Source organism: Ammospiza caudacuta, chromosome 1 (genome assembly GCF_027887145.1).
Source record: "Ammospiza caudacuta isolate bAmmCau1 chromosome 1, bAmmCau1.pri, whole genome shotgun sequence".
Lineage (NCBI taxonomy): Eukaryota > Metazoa > Chordata > Aves > Passeriformes > Passerellidae > Ammospiza > Ammospiza caudacuta.
This window is the reverse complement of record NC_080593.1, coordinates 38,994,728-39,014,377: the sequence shown is the minus strand read 5'-3', so window position 1 is coordinate 39,014,377 and position 19,650 is coordinate 38,994,728. Positions and strand designations below refer to the sequence as shown.

Sequence of the window (19,650 nt, the reverse complement as noted above, 5' to 3'; positions counted from 1 at the left end):
TTTTCCCGCTAGGGCAAAGAATGATTAAGAGACTCACCATCTCAGTGAGTACTTTTTATGGAAAGTCAGACCCTTAAATGTACCCATGTCATAATTTTACTCCTATGAGACATGGTGTTCTACTACATACTTAAAGACATACAGAAAGAATCAAAGACATAGCATAATTTAAGCCCTTGTTTTCTTCAGTACTACTTGTAAAGAGAAACATAAGAGAAGTCACCTTTCATACCCTGTGGGTGTGCTGAGGATGCACGTGGGCCTGACTGCCCACAGGCATGCAAGTACTAAAGAAGAGGAGTTAAACAGACCTCCCCTCATCCAGATCAATGTCTTACTGCACATAAATTTATCTTCTTCCTTTGTCTGCTCTATGCCCACTAGGTCTGCAACTCCTGAAGTCTCCTAAAACCAGAGGAATTTAACAGCAAAAGCAATGTAAAGGAAAGACAAAATCCCCAATCCTCCCACCAAAAAATACCCCAGCATTGCATGTGCTTCCTATCTTTTCTTATCCTGGGAAACAGAATAATTAGTAAGGAAGCAATGTGAATCTGTGCATAGCATTACCTTTTTTTTTAAACAGTCTGTATGTTTGCTTTTCATTAGCTCTCTGTGGTGGCAAAACTATAAATGTAAGAGTTAGAGACATAAAGGGAAAAAATAAAGTAGCCAATAGCAAAGACTTCAAATACACTTACTCAACCACAGTTTGTTTTACAGCTGCTTTACATAACAATAAAAATGTAATATACCATGGACTTTTGGCAGAGTGTAGAGAGGCAGCATCAAATGGCAATAACGGAGTAAGCGCAAATGATCTCTTTGGAACAATTAAGTAATTTTAATAAGATCATTATGTCCAACAAGTAATGGGCCCAAAGAGACAGAAAGGTCAAAAGTGTGAGTTTCTCAGCACTGACCAGAGATCACATTTATAACCCTTTGGAAAAGAGGATACCTTCATAATCATATTATATAACCCTTACTAGAAAACAACCCTATTTAGCACACTAAACAAAAATAGAGATCTTTCCTTCAGATGCCAAAGGCAAGAATGCTTTCTCTCAACCAGTTGTCTCAGCATAATTAATAAATAAATAAATAAGGGCAAAAAAATGCTTACCCTCTGTGCATAACCAGCTGAGAAAATCACTGCCTATACATAAAACAGTGAAGTGCTCACACAGTTCAGTAAACAGTCTGGCACTTTAAAGAAAAAAATGGGTAAATAATACATACTGTACATTAAACTCTACAGAACTGTTTTAGCGACCTTGAACTCTAGTAATATAAGCAGGGACATGCAAACCCACTTATTTCTGGACACAGTTCATTCACTATCTCCAGCAAGGACTGAAATTTAACACTGGACCCAGTGTGTCATTAGGATTTGACACATTATCTTTCAGGAAAGCCAGTCTAAGCAAACATTATATTTCCATTACTTTAACACCAAAAAAAAAAAAAAAAAAAAAGAGATTCTCCCTCTGAAAAGAAATCATTTGCTAAAACAGCAACTAAATGACTTTCCAGGTGTGACATTTAATGTGTACATGAGAGGAGGGTTAGTAAAAATACTGAGCAAAGAACTTTTCATTTGCCTGGTACACAGTTGTCTGCTGTGTAAATGCTCACAAAGGCTCACCTTCTGCACAGCCATATGCCCTCATAACTCCAAAGTGAAGTTTAGATGTATCCTCTTGACTAGAAACCTTTCATGCTAATAAAATACTTTCCCAATGACCAAGGAATAATACATAAAGAAAGATAACAAATTTCAATTTCTATGTTACCTTGCACTCAGGATTATCCCATTTGCCCATTTAAGCACTTTAAAAACACTTTCCTATTTCCTTTTCATCAAGCTACTCTGATTCATGACCCAGATACTTTAGCAATTAAAAAAAAAAAAACAACCAAACTATATTCAGTAGTTTAGCTGATCACTGCTACTTCATTTGCAAGTAAATTAACAAGACAGGAATGGTTATGTCTGCATATTTTTTAATTCCTAACATACATTTTCTTTCTGTCAACAGGACAACCTTGCCTTTTCAGTTCTCTGTAGGCATGGGTGTCAGACTTTGACAGATATAATGGCTTAGTGCTGAAGGATCAGTGCAGCCACCAGGAAAGAGAAGGCACCAGAACATGCTCAGCTCAGAAGGATAAGGAAGCAGGAGACACTACCACTGTTCTTTACAAGGCTGAGATGGCTTGCAGAAAGAGGCACAACTCCAGGGGCCAGAACAGGCACTCTAGCTCTTTCTTCCAGAACTTACACCACACTGGTGACTTGGAACACACTGGATTGTGATGAAGGAAAGGAAAACCTAGAAGAAAAGCACAGAGATTGCTCTGTCTCTGCAAGAGACGCTAAGATTTACTGCTGGAAAGGGACCTGGCAATATGCTTTTCTTCTCTCTTTTTTGCTGATTTTAAGAGTTACATCTAATCCCACCCTATATTTTCATTCTTTCCTAGTATGCCATAGTTCAGCCATCAACTCTAGCTCCATCCTTTTTTTCCTCATTTGTTCTGAATCACTGAAGACTGTTGCAAACAGAACAGATTTCAGTAGGTAAAAGATAGCTGTCCTTCCCAGAGCCAAATCTAAATCAGCACTCCAACCTTACCTCTCTAAGGGAAGCTGTGAATCACTAACAAATCTCACCCAGCTGTTCAGCCAGCCAAAGAGGTCACAGCACATCCCCACTCACCCACAGCCCTTGACTCTGCTGCCACCACTTAGAGCTGGACCCTGCCACCTTGTTGTATCCCCACCACAAAGTGTTACCACACAAGCCTCTACTACCCAGTCCCTACTTTTCAGTCTTTCCTGACAAAACCAGTACTAGTTAATAAACACATCCTAAATGACTAGTTCTGTGCTACTCAGCATGCAGTGAAATGTGCACCTGAACAATCCAAATGCTGAAAGATTTGTCTGGACTTCACATTTCCTCATAAGTAAGACTTCTATGAAATACAAGGCAAAATCCTTGAAACACAATGCAGAAAGTAGAGACTGCACAGTCTATGGGGTTAGAAAATTTGCATTTTCTGCGGGAAAAACAATGTACAAGACATAGCTAATACATTACAGAACCTCATATGTAACATAGTATTTATAGCCATTAAGAGTACACACACTGAATACTAAGTACTTGAAACTAGAATGTCTCAACACATGTAATAGCCATGCATTTTAACTTGTATTTCCCTAACAAATAGTTACAGTCCTCCTAGATATTGAGGTGGAAGGTGAAGTAGGAGCACAAAGACAGCAAAGAAAGAGATTAGCTGTTGGACAGCTTCATTATTTCTCTGCCACTTCCAGGAAGAAAAAAGCTCCCAACACTAATATATCTCAAAATACACTATCCTATTACAAAGTAGTTTATCACAAAGTAACAGCTGTGATAACCTTGGTGTGCATAAAACCAGAAAATAATCAAATCACATATTCAAGATAATACAACAGCTGCTGAATAAAACAACTCACTTATTTACCTCTATCAGATAAGGGGGAAAAAATTGCAATTTTGCAACATAAGCATAACTATTTGGGGAAGAGAGGATAGGGTGACACCTACAAGCCCAAAGACTAAACCTACTTTATTAATAAAGAACATTTAAACATAGATGGAAATTTACATACCACTTTGCCAACACCAACAAAAATTAAGGAAGTGCTTTACTCTGAAAAGTTTACAATCTAAATTCAGCAACACAAATGCATGAAGGTTAATCCTTCACAAAAGCAAGGAGAAGTGGCTAAGTGACAGGAAACAAGAGCTTGCTTTAAATGGCAAAGCATAAAAAGAAGAGAGGCAAGAAGGGCAGAAGTTGAACATTTTCTGTGGCTAAAAGCCATGTCAATTGGAACAAGGAAATAGAAAAGAGCCTGAAGTTAGTGGAGTGGAATGAGGGACAATGGGGTGGGGGAAGGAGGTCATTTTGTGGGTATTCCACACAGAACATAAAAAACCATTTGGGGTCATTTAACTCAGCCCCTTACTCCTGGCAGTGGTAAGAGCCTACTCCTCAGAATAGGTGATGGTGGATACTCTCTGCAGTCCATTCCCTTTGTACTCCCTCAGAATCCACAGCCACTGGACTAGGGGTGCTAAAGGCTACTTGCCTGACTTTTCTCTTTGTATCTGTTCCTAGACCTGTTGCTCATGAATCTGTTCAACCCACCTTTGAACATGTTGATACTATCTGCCTCCACAGCCTCCTGCAGAAGAGTTTCCAGAACCCCACTACCTACTGGGTAGAAGGACTTAAACTGTTCTAAAATGACCTTTAACAGTTTCAGTGACTATGTGTTTCCAGTATTATGGAATTTACTGAATAACAGCTTTTGCCATACTTCTCTTTCAGTTGCTACAAAAACAAGGTGTGCTCCTTTGGGAGATTCAGTTTCACATGGCCTCCAACAAAATTAATTTGCAACTTCCTATCTTAAATACTAGTCTATTTGTTTGGGATTGACCGAGTCATTTGTTTCTCTCTCCATTTTCTGCCCTATTCCTCCATTTCTCTGCCTGCTTTTCACTCTCTCTGCTTGCTATCACTTCCTCAGTTCTTTTTTTCCCCACTCCTCACACCTCACTGATGTGCTTCTGGGAGGACATGGCTAAAGAGTCACAAGTGACTCAAGCAGCAGTTCAAGGAGGTCTGCAAAGATACAGTGGGGCAGCAAAACTATTGTTGCAGCTTGTATGCTTTACTGTTTTAAAAATCTACTCATGCCCAAGAAGAGGGTGGCCCACAGATAGTCCTCCCCATCCACCAAGAGGAAAATGCCCTGTCTTCTGTCCCTTACAGTGCAAGGAGCAGAAAGTGGAGCTAAATTGCTGGTGCAGAAAAAGCATCAGTCTTGTCTCTACTTCCACCTTTGCTGCAACTATTCCAGCAACCAGCACAAAATCACCCCAGTCACCCTGATGGGCCACCTCTCTCTGCTGTCCCTTATAATCTCCATTAATGCTTTACAACCTTGCTACCTTGAATGATTTTATGTCCTTTTCTGCTCCTCATCTGCAACTCACTCATCTCCCAGTCTTACCAACACCTGCAATCTGATTAACCTCACAAGAGGAGTGAGGGAATGGGAAAATTGGAAAGATGCTATTCAAAAGAAAACATTAAGATTTCACTAGAGATTTCAACCCAGGGATGCAGTGAAAGACAAGCAGCAGGGCAGCTGAAGGCCTGGCACTAGTTACATTCAAAACTCCTAGGTCACTCTTGTCACTACTGTACATCTTCCTGCCTGATTTCCTAGGTTACAAGGGTGCTGTTGAAATTCAATTTAAGGTAAGAAGGAAAGCATTACCACAACTTTAATGCAATGGAGAACTCAGTGAGATTCATGATATTTTGAGACTTAGCATAGCTATTTAAAGCCTTCAGTCTTTTCTCTCTCCCACAGTCACCCAAGTGTAAGGAGGCATAAATACTTTTACCATAACTCAAAGCACTACAAAATACAATGAGAATCTCAAATTAAGAATTACCCCATCAAAAAGAAAGCTAGACAATTCTCACTGATAAATAACTTACAAGGAAGACACTAACTATAAAGGATTGTATGCATCACCTAATTTACTTCCTTTAAAAAGATTACTAAGACATATAGAAAACTGTGCAAATACAGTATTACAACTATCTGATTGATCAGAAACTCCTGATAAAATGACCTTGTGTAGTATACTACAGTATTGACCTAATTACTTTAAAACGGTGTTATTACAACTGTGTACGTTTTAGTCATCTTTCAAAACCTTCTGCAGCAGCTAAACACTGCTTTAAAGTGCTTTAAATTGCACTTTCTCCACCATTTATAGGCCACTTCTCAGAGCTGCTACACTTGTTCAGAATATAAAATAACACACTGAAACTTTCTAGAAGTTGTCCACTTGAGAACTGCAAATATATGAAATCCTTAACAGTCATAACCTAAATTAGCACCTTAAAACGTCAGTGAAGATATTCAAACTGCATCTAAAACCTTTGAGACAATTACCCTGGCAGTCTTCTTTGTAGAACAATCACTGTCTCAAATAAATCTGACAAAGTTCTTAGACTGTATAAGAATTAGGTTTTTTTAAGGAATTCTCCAATTGTGAAAAGACACTTTTGATTTCAGAATTAATTTTAATGTCTGGGGGCCTTTTCACTCCTGTGTGCAACTCCTGTGTGATCCCAGGCATCAAAAGAAAACACAGCAAGACCCCTCTCCTGATTTCTCCCAGCAAAACACTGGGATTAGCACACTGACCAAAATATTGCTCAGATACCCACAGCAGAAAAAGCATTAAATATTAGCAGTCCACCTGCTCCAGAAAGCTCCCCCCCCATTTTGCTTTTACAATTCTTTGTACCAGATCAAAATTCTCTGTGTTTCCAGCAAGCCCAGCAGCTCCAGAGGGAGAGATGAGCAATCTTTTTAAACAGTCATTTACACTGATACAAAGTACAAAACATATCTACTAACATGCTTATCTGATTAGGTCCCCACTCCCTTTTGACTCTAAAAGTTGAAGCTCTCAAAGGAATTGAGATGTAAACTCCACACTGATTCACAGAAACACAGAAGCAAAGAAATCTAACAGGACTCTACATCATTAACCATACAGCCGCTTTAATCCAATTACTTTGTATTTTCTCTTAAACAAATGAACTGCCAAAACTTGGCCTGGACCCAGTTCTCAAAACAGCTCAATTTCATCTTACCTGATCCATATTTTCAGATGTGGAACTATGGAAGGCACTGGAGGGAGTGAGGAGATTCAAACACCACATCTGCCCTGAGCTACAGTCTGCATGCCCCACTCTCCTTTTCTCCCCCAGCTTCCTTCCCCCAGAGTCCAGGTTAATAAAGAGCACTGCAAATTGGATATTGAAGTTAAGCATCCAGCTCTACAACATCTCCTTGTAATGTCAATTAGCCCCTTACACACAGAAAATATGTATTAAATGCATGGTTGCAACCATTACACTTTCCCCAAATGCCTTGGAATTTTAATTGCCTGTTGCTGAAATTTGCAAATTGGCATGAGAAACAAGAAAACCCCTCTGAATTCTTGAGCACACAGTGCTTATTTTGACAGTTGTAGTTTATTTATAGTACTTGACAATACATGTTCTCTCCTCGGTTTTGTAACATAATGAAGAGAGCATTCAGACCTCCACTATTAAGCCTCAGAGGGAAAAATAAGTATAAATTTATTTCATTCAAATAAATGTACAGATTGGCAAGATTTTACTTATAATGACTAAATTGCATCATTAATTTAACTTAGTTTGAAGCACTTTGTTTTGAGGAGAAAGCATAGCCCTTAACTTTGAGCATGGTGTGTGCCTGCACAGGTGTGCAGTAATCTCTTAACCCATTCACACGAAATGGAATCCTTTTTTTAGTACATTAAATGCTTCTGAAAAGGTGCTGCATGGAAGGCTGGTCTGTCATGTACAATTACAGAAGAGTGCAGGCTGAGGCTGCAGAAGTTTCACTACACACAAACTCACTGATAGCCTTAATCTGATGTACTGGTGCAGGTGAACTCCGTCTCCATCCCAGCACTACCCCCTGCAGCAGCGGGACCAAAGCGAACATGTGCCAGACACAATGACACCGGCTCTCAAACCAACCTGCCCTTCAGAAACCACAAGGCTCTGGCAACCTGCTCTTGCTGAAATCTTCAAACACAAACCCATCCTCCCTGATCCCCTAGACAAGCCACTATCCAAGGGTAATTTTGTCTTCATATAAAGAGGCAAAACAGATTCAAGCCCCAAAGTATAAACAGCACACATACATTGTTTCCCATTTAAATCTATGAAGTATCATACACATAAAGTGTAGGTTTCTTAAAACAAAACCAGACATATAAACTGCTACTATACACATATCCAATACAAAAATCTAGACAAGCAGCACTGGAAATACCACTGAAAAACCAAACAAGACTGTGTAACCAAGAGGAAATACAAAAATTTGTCAGATAAAATATATATGCAGCATCATAAACACAGTTGTACAATGCCCTCCAAGGGCAGCAAAACTGAAAGTCAAATAATAAAATTAAGTGGTATACAAGGGAGGGTGCACAGAAGGGATTTCAATCCTCTTTGTTCTTAGCCATGATACAATTTCACAGCCGCTCTCAAGATTCATCGTTTCCATGTTTGGCATGCAAGAGCACAGAACGCAGTTCATTTGGGAATTACCGAGCCAGGATGTGCAAAGCAAAATCTACCACAGCATCAGCCAGCTCCTGCCACAGTGTCCAAACAGCCTGGCCATCAAAACATTTCTGACAGTTAAAATAAAAACAGAAGTGGCTTCAGAAAAGTTAATTCCTGTAATATTAACTAATCGATCCTCAGCAAAGGAACTGCTCCTGTGCAGCCTTTGTCTGAGTACATCGGGCAGGGGACTTTGCCTGCAGGAGCTGCTACCTCCACATTCTTAAATTCAGCCAGTATAGAAATGTATTATTTTTATGGTTTGCAAGCTAGACCATACACAGCTGCAGAGGATCTCTAAATTAGTTAATACACCATTTCAAAAGGAAGAGTTATTTCTCCAGGGATCATGTGCCAAACAAAGCAAGGAGAGAATGCTGAACCGCTGGTAGTTTATATGACAAAAGATATTTTTCAACTACATGCAGCACTAATCATGTAGGTCCTTCCTATCCTACATCTGGAAACTTATCACAGAAAACACTCACATTTTCAACACAATACGAGGGGAAAAAAGAAAAAAAAGACTTCTAATACCACTTTTGTAAGCTGATAATTTCACTTTCTTTAAAGGTGATAATATTTTTTTATTTCTACAAGGAAGCAAAAGCTGGCATTTGTGTCATTCCTGACCTAATAATTTGACTGGGCACACTAAGGAAAAAAGTCATAATGAAATTAAACTTAGAAAATTTAAAACCGGAAAGTTGATGCTATAGAATCCAATACTGCTCAGGAAGGGCTATTTCACACATGAAAATAACAAAACCAACACCGATGTTAGAGTTTAACAGTGACAATCCATCCTTAAATAATATGCTAGATTTAAAAGCAAAAGCACTTAAAGCATTATTGGAGTTGAAAGTATTGAAAAAATACATTTGCAAAAAATTACAAGCACCATAAAAAACAAATGTAAGCAAGACAAATGCCAGACCTGCATGGTATGTAGATGAAATATATTAATTATAATATGAAACTGTTGAGTTCAAAACTGCCTTTGAGCCACACATTTTATGCAGACTTCTCTCAAGCCAAGAAATCTTAATTCCACACTGCAAAGTTTTGAAAACTATTAATATTCCATACATTGTAAGGGAGAGCACTTCTCCCCACCATCTTTACTGAGACACATATTTATTAAGTGCTGACAGTTAACTTTCACGAGACTCTCAAGGAGATCTGGTCCTTATTCTGCAAATTGACAAAAACTGGGCTGAAGGTGCCAAAAAACACAACTGTATTTTATTATTATTTAAATAATGAATTTGTGATAGCATTTTACTCTGAAGCAATGGAAAGCCCTGCAGGCAAATGCCTCCTTCAACAAAGGTTTGAAAATTATTTTTGTTTAAATAACAGCTGGTCTCGCCTATATGGACTTAAATGAGCCATGTGGAGACAAACTTGTTTCAGTTTAGCTAAGATAGATTAAAAAACATTAATTCCAGTTAATATCCATTTTGGTCCATCTACACAGATGGGAAAAATAACATTAAATTACCATGCTTACATACAGTCAATACCAGACACCCAATAAAGCACAAATTCAAAGCCCTGCTCATAATGCAACTGATGCACACAGTTCCAGCAGAACAGCTCAGCTGCAAGTTAGCTTGAAACAAAAGAAATTTACATTAATTTCTCCACTTTGCCAGAGACTTCCTGTATGACTTTACACAAGTCACTTGTTTTTTGTGGGCTGTAACTCCCCACCCCTAAAAATGGGGAAAACCACTTATTCCATAACCTCACATCAATAAGCAGATCTACCATGAAGAGATGCTTAGATACAGAGGTTGAATAAATTACACAAAAGGAATAAAGAGTACTTAAAGCTTGAATTAACTTCTCTTAAAGCTTTGGACGCCTCATCACTGAGACAGAAGGTCTCAGACAAAGCTTCTGCACAACACTTCTAAGAGTTACCAGCAAACAGAAGTCAGGACTGCATACATAGCAAGACAGAACTGTATTTTGACATCTGCACCCCAAAGCAAAGGCATGACACCTCCTCTGTCACTAGCAGATATGATAGACCAAAAGAAAGAAGTTTCTAGTTACCTTCTTTGAGCTCTGAAACTGGAGTTAAACTCTCTGATATAAAACAAAACAGGAGGAAGAGATCGCCAGATACAATCTCAAAAGATTTTAAACACTTTAGGTCCAAACAGTCCTTCTCCAATTCATCTTAACCACTAACCACCTTTTGAACTTGAAAGTCATATTTAACTTTCATAACTCAGTATTAATATCGGGAGTCAAATCATCTTGCAGAAATTAAAGACCTCCAGAGCACTGGCCTACTGAAAATAATGAAGAGGACTAAAATCTATTCAGAAGTAGCTGCCAAACATACATTACACTAGGACAGTCATGAGGACACAGCACTGGTCCCAGCAGGAACGCATGAATTTGCACCATGTATTAAATATATCTTTTTAGACAATGTTTTCAAGTCCAAAAACCTGCGTTTTAAATGCAGGCCAAACAGAGACTGTTTCCACGCACATATTCTGCACCTCTGCACAACTAACTGCACTAGTCTGTGAAAATCAAAATCACAGCCTGAGGAAGGAGACACAGGGAGTATGAGAAATGAACCAGCCAATGACACACAAGCCCAGGTAAATTTTGGGGGACACAGCAAGCTATGAAAAAACCAGAAGCAAGGAGAGGCCCAGCAAGTGCTGAGGAGAGAGGAAGTTCTGGAATAAGCTTCCCCTCATATTACCCACATATGTGTAAAAACCACACAGCCGCTCAATCACAGGGTGTTGAGTGTGCTTGGGGTTTGGGTTTCTTGGTTTTTGTTTGTTAAACAGATGATCTGTGGGTTACATACATGAAAATACAGACATTGAAAGCTACAAAAATAAAAATGAAACATTTATTTTTAATCTATTTTGTTTGAAATGTCAAATAGTTGTCATTATTTGTAATTGCATCTTGCATGTCATGTTTTATAAGAAGAAAAATACCTCATGTAAGATATGGTAAAACAGTTTCTAAAAATCATTCACAACCTGAACCTTTATCTTTCAATATGCAGAGCTACTCTGGGATGTGGTAAATACCTTGAACTGCCATTACTGCAATAAGACTGAAAGAATAACACTATTTTGCAGTGAGGCCAAAAATTAAAGCACAGCCAACCATGAACTTATATCAAACGCCAGACATAAAACAGGGGAAAATACAAACATGGTAGTGGAAGGTGTAAGAACAGATGTCCAGAAAAAGAAAAACGATTATGGTGTTTCCAACATAACACAGGATACAGTTTCGGACAAACATTTTCAAATGTGAAAATGTTGAGGCTTTGGCAATCCCTAAAACTGACAGTACAACAGGTAGTACATGACATCATACATAATGCCCTGAATATGTAAGTTCTAAGATTAAACTTACAGGAAAGAGTGAGATGCCTAAAAGGAGAGGACTGGCCTCTCCTCCAGTGACAAAGTGTCTGTAGAGGCACAAAGGCAACAGAGATATGAGGGGCAGGAGGTCAGAGGAAAGGTTAGAATAAGCAAAGTCATAAAGGCAGGAAATTGAAACTAAGTTCTCAAACTATGTATTTAATACCTCCTTCACAGCATGCCAGTAATGCTCATACGAAAGGAAAAAGTATAAAGCAAAGCAGTGACACTGTTAGCAGGCTTCCCAAGAATAAATTCTGGCACCCTTAAACATCATGCAGCAACCACAGTCTCTCACTTGCTTAATCTCCTCATAGACATAAATTGACTATTTCCATTTTTTTTTTCTTTTCACAAGAGGTGAACTTTCCCCACAACTGCACTAGCTGAAACTCATCTCACTGTTGTGGCAATCAGCACCTGCCTGCCTTTTTACAAACCAGCCACTACAGGGAAAAACACCCCGTGCTTGACTGCACAACTGGAGCCTTCCTAGCCATAAGCAGAGCTGCTCTTCTTGGCTCTCAGCACTGTGTTTACAGAAGCAGGATGACTTCACCCCAAGATGAGCAATACCAAAACTCCTTTGGTCACACATACACATACAACAAACCCCTCCACTCACGTTTTCCTACCTATCAACATATTAAAAGGCAGTAACAACTACACCAGTTCCATGCATTACTTGCAGGAGTTGCCAGCCTTCACTGTCACTCATCAGAAAGCCAAAAGGAATGCAGAATACTTATAACTCCACTATGGATGAAGATTAATCATTGCTATTTGTACTACACGCTAATTTTTACCATTAGAATTATTTGTAAAGGCTGAAATAACACAAACTTACTATGTGGGCCTTGAAACATGTTATCTTCAATGGTCTATGTAATTAAAAAAGAAAAACCAACACTATACTGTATTTTTCTAAGCAGTCTTCTAGTTCATCTTTACCTGTGAATGAATCTAATTAAAACAAGGACAAATTAGGGTTCTAATATCATTTACACAAACCTTCAGAAGAAACACACAATCTGATATACTCATATACTATCACAGCTTTTGGATAGACTTGCAAAGCTCAGCCTGAAGTCCCAGCACCTTGACCATCCAGAAAATGAGTGCTTCTGCCTAGTTTCAAACTAACACCAGCACACTCAGTTTTCTAGACAGCAAGCAACAGTGTCTGAGATGTGCTTCTGTGTTTCTTTCCCATGAAAATCAGATTAAAGTGGGAGGAGGAGGGAAAAGCATGTGGACTTCGTCCTGACACGGAGCTAGGATGCACACGGGACAGACATCTTCAGCCCAAGAACTGGAAATTTTATAATATTCAGGTAAGTCATTACTGTCCCTAAAAAAGTATTATCACAAATAAAGATTTCAAAACTTACTGGTTATCATCCCAACAACAGCACAAAAATCTTCTTAGTATCAGATTAGATGTCACACATCACATTCAATCTCTCCTTCAATTAATTATGATCCTAGGGACTGGTACTGAAAGGATGGCTCTGGATCTGTCAGGGTAACTCTTGTGCTAATGCCTCCCCACAGACTAACAGTGGCAAAAAGCTTCAATAAAAATGTTCATGTATATTTGTGGGTGGAAACTCAATACGAAAAAGACCAATTTAAACAGTTATTTATGAACATAATTTTCTCTGATTTCTGCCATAACCAACATCAAAAGACATCAAACCTCAGCTACAGCAAGAAGGTGGGAACAAGAGTTATGTGTTGGCAACTACAGCAAACACAGACCAGACCGAAAGCCTCTTTCCTCTTGGACGAGCAAGTATAACTAAAGATGTTACACTACTACTCCCTCCTCTCCAAATGCAAAGAGGTCCAGCGACACCATGCAATGAAACAAATCAACCTGCCAGAGGTTTTAAAAAAACAATGTAAGTTTCTAAAACATACCTAAAAACAAGCTGCTTTATAAAGGGCAACAGAATATCCCTGCTTTCTGTTTCATCAGCTAAGATGTATGTTCCAGTGGGGCACTCACTGAGTGACGAATTCGCACTTCACTTCCACTGTCAGCTGCTGTTCACAACAGAACTCTGAACTAAAAACCTCAGAGCATTCTCTGCTTCCTTGGCAGGACTCTTATTTATATAAGATTAGTGCAGTCAGGCATTAGATTTATAAACCAAACCAAAAACAAACAAGAAGAAAGTTTTCACACTCCTCTTTATAAACCAGTTTCTGAAATGTACACACACAAAACAATATAACATATTGACATGCAATTGTTAAAAAAATAAAACAAGCCCCAAAACAAACAGAAAACTGGTCAAAATACATACAATCTCTGGAGGTATCCCCTCCTGGAAACTATTTAAAGCATTCACAAATGTACTGTGGATGGAGCCGTTCCTCTGCTCCATCCAGAGCCTCTGAGGGCAGTTACAACACACGGGGCACACTTCAGCCCCTCACCTTCCCCCACCCTCCTCAGGTAAGGAATCGACACCAACCTGCAGTTGGGAGGTGGATCTAAGGTGATGTCAGCCAATTCCTTCTGAATCCTGTGGCAATAAAGCAAGAAGGAACAAAGGTAAGCCACTGAGTGGGACAGCAGTTAACACATTCTCCTTGCAGACCTACTGTCACTGTGAGCTTGCCACAGCACGTAAGAGAAGTGCTCTCAGCTGTGGCCTCTCACCAGTGCAAACCCCCTCAGCAGGACAGGCACCCTGCCCTGTTAAAGAGACAGGCAGAAAAGCACACAGGCATCGTGCACTGAACCCAGACAGGTGTACCACTTTGCACTCCCACAAAGATGCCAATCACACAGTGGAAAAGACTGTCCTCTTTGCTCTGCCAACCAGCCTGTAAATGAGGGGAAACCTCTGCAAATGTGATGCACCAAGAGGAAACTGCAGCCTGGAAAGGAATTTTGTCTTACGGGATTGAGAGAAACAGTCATTGCCAAATTGGCTCCCTCCTCTCTCCCCAGCTTCTCATCACCATCCTGAGAAAAAAAATCCACAGCCCTGAGGGAGTCAATAACTGCGCCATTCTCAAGGACACTTTAAGGAAGGTGAATGTCTATTTCCGACGCTCCTGCACTTCCTACCACCTTCAATTCTCCCTTCTCTTCACCCTCAAGAGCCACACAACACCCCCATGTCCCCTCCCTAGGATTCCAGAAGCTCCCTCTCCCCTGTGCTCAGCCAACACCCTGTCCTCTCAGCCCAGACTATTCTGGGCTCACGCTGCTTCTGCCACAAAACGCCCAACCAGCTATCATCCTCTTCCCTGGAGTCCCATTACTGTCACTCAGGCTTCCCTTCCAGATCTCCCCACCCAGCACTCAGCCTGCCTCCCTTCTCCTTTAAACTCAGCCAGCATCTCCTGCCACTTGTCACACACAAGAACCACAGCCTTTCCACAGGAGGCAGTTTAAAATCTTATCCTTAGATCAGCGAAGGGCACAACACGTAAACAGTGCTTGCCACTATCTATGTCAGTTTGCCATGGAAACCTGCTGAGTGGAGATCTGGAATAACCAAACCACCTAAATTCTACAAAGCCACAGAAAACTCAGTTGCTACGACAGGGCATTTGCATAAAACCCCAGTCACTTTAGACACCTACTGATACAACCTCTCTGCTGCTTGGCAAAGCTCTTCAGTGAGATGGTTCATTATTCTTACTGAAGTACTGCAAGTTTGCTTGAAAACCTCCATTTGTCAGCTTAGCTCCCTGGAGCAGGACGGTGCTGAACTCAGGTGACACACAGAAAAAATAAGAAAGGGTAACTTTAAAAAAAAATTAGCAGCTCCAAGAGTCTGTCCAAGTGAAGAAAACTGACATAGCTGTTCTGCAATTCCTGTTCTATGCAGGTGTCTCTCTCTACACATTATTCTGGAATAAAAATTACTTTATTCTCAAAAAAAGCCCAAAGTCACTCTGGGCTGTGAGCAAAGATTATTTTAGAGGAGAATGTCCACAAGTGGGCCTGCTGTGGATTATTTACCCCAGTTAGCATCCAACCACACACAGAAAATTCAATATAAGTGATGAGCAGACAAAAATAACAGATGTGTACTTGTTGGTAAAGATCTGGGGCTATATTACACCCCTCACACTGCAGCGCACTCCTCCAAATCAAGCAAACCCAAAACTTCACAAACATTAATTAATCTCCAAATCAGTTCTGGAAAGAAAAAAAGACACTCTGGACTCTAACCCACAAGAGAGTGAAACAGATGTTGAAATGCAATGCTTTGCTTGGGACCATATAGCTTCCAGTAGCAGACAAAAAAAAAAGGTCTAAATGTCAATCCTACACCATTCCCACAACAAATGCAAGTCAGGAAAAAGGAAAAGACAGCAGAAATAATTGAGGGTCAGAATAACAGCCCAGAAGAAGAAAGGCCAGGAAAATATTCGGAACAAGCAGGAAGAGGGACCAGAAAGAAGTGAAGTTGGGCAGACACTCACTGCAGCGAGACACTGAAAAAAGTGAGACAATAGCAGCTTCATGCAGAAAGGTTGAGCACAAGGGCTAGGGATGAGGAATGGGAGCAGCAGGGGAACAGCGCAAAATAAAATGAGGAAGAAGGGAAGATGCAACAAACCAGTGAGAAAACTGACTGCAGCCTCACCTCTTGGCACTGGTAGATAGCAGTTTAGAGTTTTTACTCATGCTGACTTTGCTTTCCTTCTTCTTAGGCGTGCTTGTCTCTTTCTCTGTCTGTTGGTTGGAGGATGAAGATGAGGAGGAGCTGGTGCTGGCCCTCGAATCGTCATCCGACATAGCGACCCCCCCACCACACACCCCAACCTGGAGAGGAGACACCATGGGGCGCGGGGAACAAACAGTGAACACAAACACACACAGAGAAAGGCTGCTGACAATCTCGATCTGTGTTTGGGTCATGCTCCTTTTAAAGGATCCTCGTGTCTCCCTCTCCTCTCTAGGCCCTACAGCCATAGCAAGAGGAGCAATAGCTTCCCCTGCACTAGTAACCGAGGAGCAGGGGGAAAGGGACTTTAAAAGCTTCCTCTCAGAAAGCAAGTGCGGAATGAGAGGAGACTGGAACGAGGACAACTGCGAGGATCAGGGAAGCTCAAAGCAATTCTTTCTAATCTCCCCCAAACTGCACACACAAGAGGAGCCATCACCACCACCCACCACTATCGAGCCTAGGGGTGTAGGAGATAAAAATGGCACAGCTCCCGTCCCTTGGGTTCCCGGGAGGCACGTGGGGGAGGCAGGAAGGGACGAGGCCAGGGGGGTGCCCGTCACCAGTTCTAAAATGGAAGTGGGGCATCACTGGCAACACAGGGAAGACCCTGGCAGATGTGTGATCTGTGGTGGGGAAACCCCTGCCTGCTGGATATCCCCTGTCTGCGGGATCGGGCGTTGGGAGCCGTGAGGGGAGGCGGGCAGGACGGGAGCAAACCAAGGGGAAGGGCTGAGCAGGGAGTGGGGTGCACTGGTGGCACCCACCGAGGCCCACAGCACCGAGGGGCATGTGCCAGAGGAGGGGGAAGGGAGCAGAGGGTCTGTGCCGGGGGGGACGCGGGGGAAAGGAGGACCAGGGCCTACGAGGGGCGAGAGGGGAGGCCGGTGCCAGGGAGGGGGGGCAGCGGGGGCCAGGGGAAGGCAGCCCGGGTCCATGCGGGCGCCCCGGGGGCACGGGGGAGAAGGGCGAGCACGGCGGGCTGCCGAGGGCAGGTCCGCACCGAGAGAGGCGAGAAGCCGTCGGGAGGGATGGGGGGGGGGGCTGGCAGGGCACCCCGGGAGAGTTCGGGGGAAGGGCTCGGGGGACGGCCGCGGGCCCGAGGGGGAGGGGGGGGGCGACACACGGCCGCCTCCCTCTGAGGGCCACGGGCCCCCGGGGAGCTCCCTTGCCCCCGCTGGCCGAGAGCCGGAGGGGGCCCGGCCGAGCTGCCCCGGCCGCGGGCCCGCAGGGCCGGGGGACAGCGGTACCTGACAGCCCCGGGCGCGACCCCCCTGCCCCGCCGGCTGCCGCCCCATCGCCGGGCCGCGGCCGGCCCTGCCCCTCGCCCCTGCCCCCGGGGAGGGCGGCGGGGGGTGCCCCGTCCCCCTACCTCTCCCTTTGTGTCTGGCTGCTCCTCCTCGGTGCGGCTGGGCCTGGCCACTCGTGTCTCTCTCGCTGGGAGAGAAGCGGAAGTGCTGCAACAGCAACTATTAAACAGGCAATGGCTTCCCTGGCTGCCTCCCCCACCGCCGAGCGGGGCTGGGGGGCGGCGGGGCCGGGGCGCCACCCGGTGCGGAGCGGGGGGCGGCGGGGGCGGGCGGCGGAGCCCCAGCTCCGGGGATGGAGGGGGATCCCGGCCGCCACGGCTCCCTCTCTTTCCCTTTCCCCCGGGGAGGGAAGAAAGGGGCACACGGAGGGGGACGTGAGTTTTTAATGGAGACCCTCTGAAAAGTAATCTGCAGGGGTGTCGGGGGGCACAGGGACAGGCGCCCTTCCCGGCTCCGCTGCTGCTTCCGTGCGAGAGCCCCGCGGGGACGTGGTGGAAGCAGGTGGCTGGGAGAGGGGCAGCTCCCGGGGCTGCTTTTTTTAAGGCTCAGAGGGGGTGTTAGGCTCGGCGCGGGGGCTGCTTGCTTTCCTGCTATTTTCAGAACTGTTTCAACCCCAAAGCTTCCCCCCTGCCTCACCTGCTTTGTCCCTCCGGCGGCAGCAGCAACTTCTCACCTGTCTCAGTTTGAAAGCAATGAGGGGAAAAAAGAAAGGGGGGAAAAAAAAAAAAGGAGCCTAGCCCAAAGCCCACTCGCCCTCACCAATCCAGGCAAAAGGAATCCCCGGCAGCTTTCCCGTCTCTCACCTGTTTCAGCCCTAAAGCAGCAGCTGTGTCCTCCCTTCCCTCCCCCGGCTCAGCCCTGAACCAGCAGCAGGAGCAGCCGCTTCCCACTCGCCCTCGCCCGGAGTTCAGGATTCCATTGTCCCCCACACTGCATTTGGTGACATCACTGACACACAAAGAAGGGGCACTTCGTGATGTCATCAACGCATGCTGGGAGAGAAAACAAAATTCTGGGCTTGGCAACGGCACCACTAAAACACAGGCGCACACAGATATACACACACAGACCTTTCAATTTTCCAAAGGTAAAAGTGTTGGGGATTTTTTTTTTCCCCCAGTCCCCTGATGGGGAGCCCGTCTGCGGAAAAAGGCGTGTTGTATTCGCTAGCGTGTTGTAATCGCGAGGCGATTTACTCATTTCTCCGAAACCTCTGCTGTCCATCTCTCGCTCCCCGTCCACCCAAGGCAGAAAAGTAATTTGGCCGGAGCGACCCTCTGCCTCCGGCCCAGGCGCGGGCAGCAGCCCCGGTGGGCAGCCGTGGCTCTTCCTGGAGGTGCCGGACCACTCGGGAAGGGACAATGGGGACCAGCATTCCCACCGACCTCACCCGGGGCACATTTGGCTCGCTGCCGCCAGTTTCCACAGCCTATCGAGGGATCGCCTATCGAGTTACTTGGTGTCTTCAGTGGCCGAAAATACACTGGACTGTCACCACCACGCAGCACGATAATGGATCGGAGTTTGTATGTCACCCTTTCTCCCACGGGAGGACCTCGAGGCGATCCGCAGGCACACAGCACCGCTGGCTCCACAGGGCGCTGTTACGACACGACACCTGGGGAGTCCCGAGGGGTCAATTACAGAACCAAAGCCGCAGGAGCGGCGGGGGACGGGGGCGGGGGGACATCCCAAGGCTGGGCATCTCCGCTTGGCAGGGGGAGCGGGGGCAGCCGAGGGGCTCCTCCTGAAGCCCGGGCTTCCCGTCTGACGCTGCCCGCGCTGCCCCTTCGTTCCCAGGCTGCCAACATGGCCCCAGCGGCGGGCGCGGGTCCCTCCCCGTTCCCCCGGCGGGCGGCCGTGCCCAGCCGCTGTCCCCGGGCTCCCGTGGGAGCCGTGGTGTGGAGCTGCCCCCGGGAAGAGCCTGCCCCTTAGCCCCTTAGGGCGGGCGCTTGA

General features: G+C 44.1%; 1 protein-coding gene across 4 annotated transcripts in view; it reads right to left on the bottom strand.

The window, feature by feature from the left end:
- Nucleotides 1–19,102, bottom strand: part of LOC131556614 (ubiquitin-conjugating enzyme E2 E1) — a 45,788-nt gene extending 26,686 nt beyond the window's left edge. The window contains exons 1-3 of one of the 4 annotated variants that reach the window (XM_058803374.1): nucleotides 19,085–19,102; nucleotides 16,304–16,392; nucleotides 14,168–14,218 (exon numbers count right to left, since the gene is read on the bottom strand). In XM_058803374.1, coding sequence (XP_058659357.1) covers nucleotides 14,168–14,218; nucleotides 16,304–16,344 — 92 coding nt within the window. In that variant the 5' untranslated portion in view covers nucleotides 16,345–16,392; nucleotides 19,085–19,102. Of the gene's footprint in view, nucleotides 1–14,167; nucleotides 14,219–16,303; nucleotides 16,483–17,756; nucleotides 17,884–18,497; nucleotides 18,678–19,084 lie in introns of those variants that run through there. The other 3 variants (XM_058803348.1, XM_058803366.1, XM_058803357.1) reach the window with 3 other exon arrangements.
- Nucleotides 19,103–19,650: the final 548 nt, after the last annotated feature.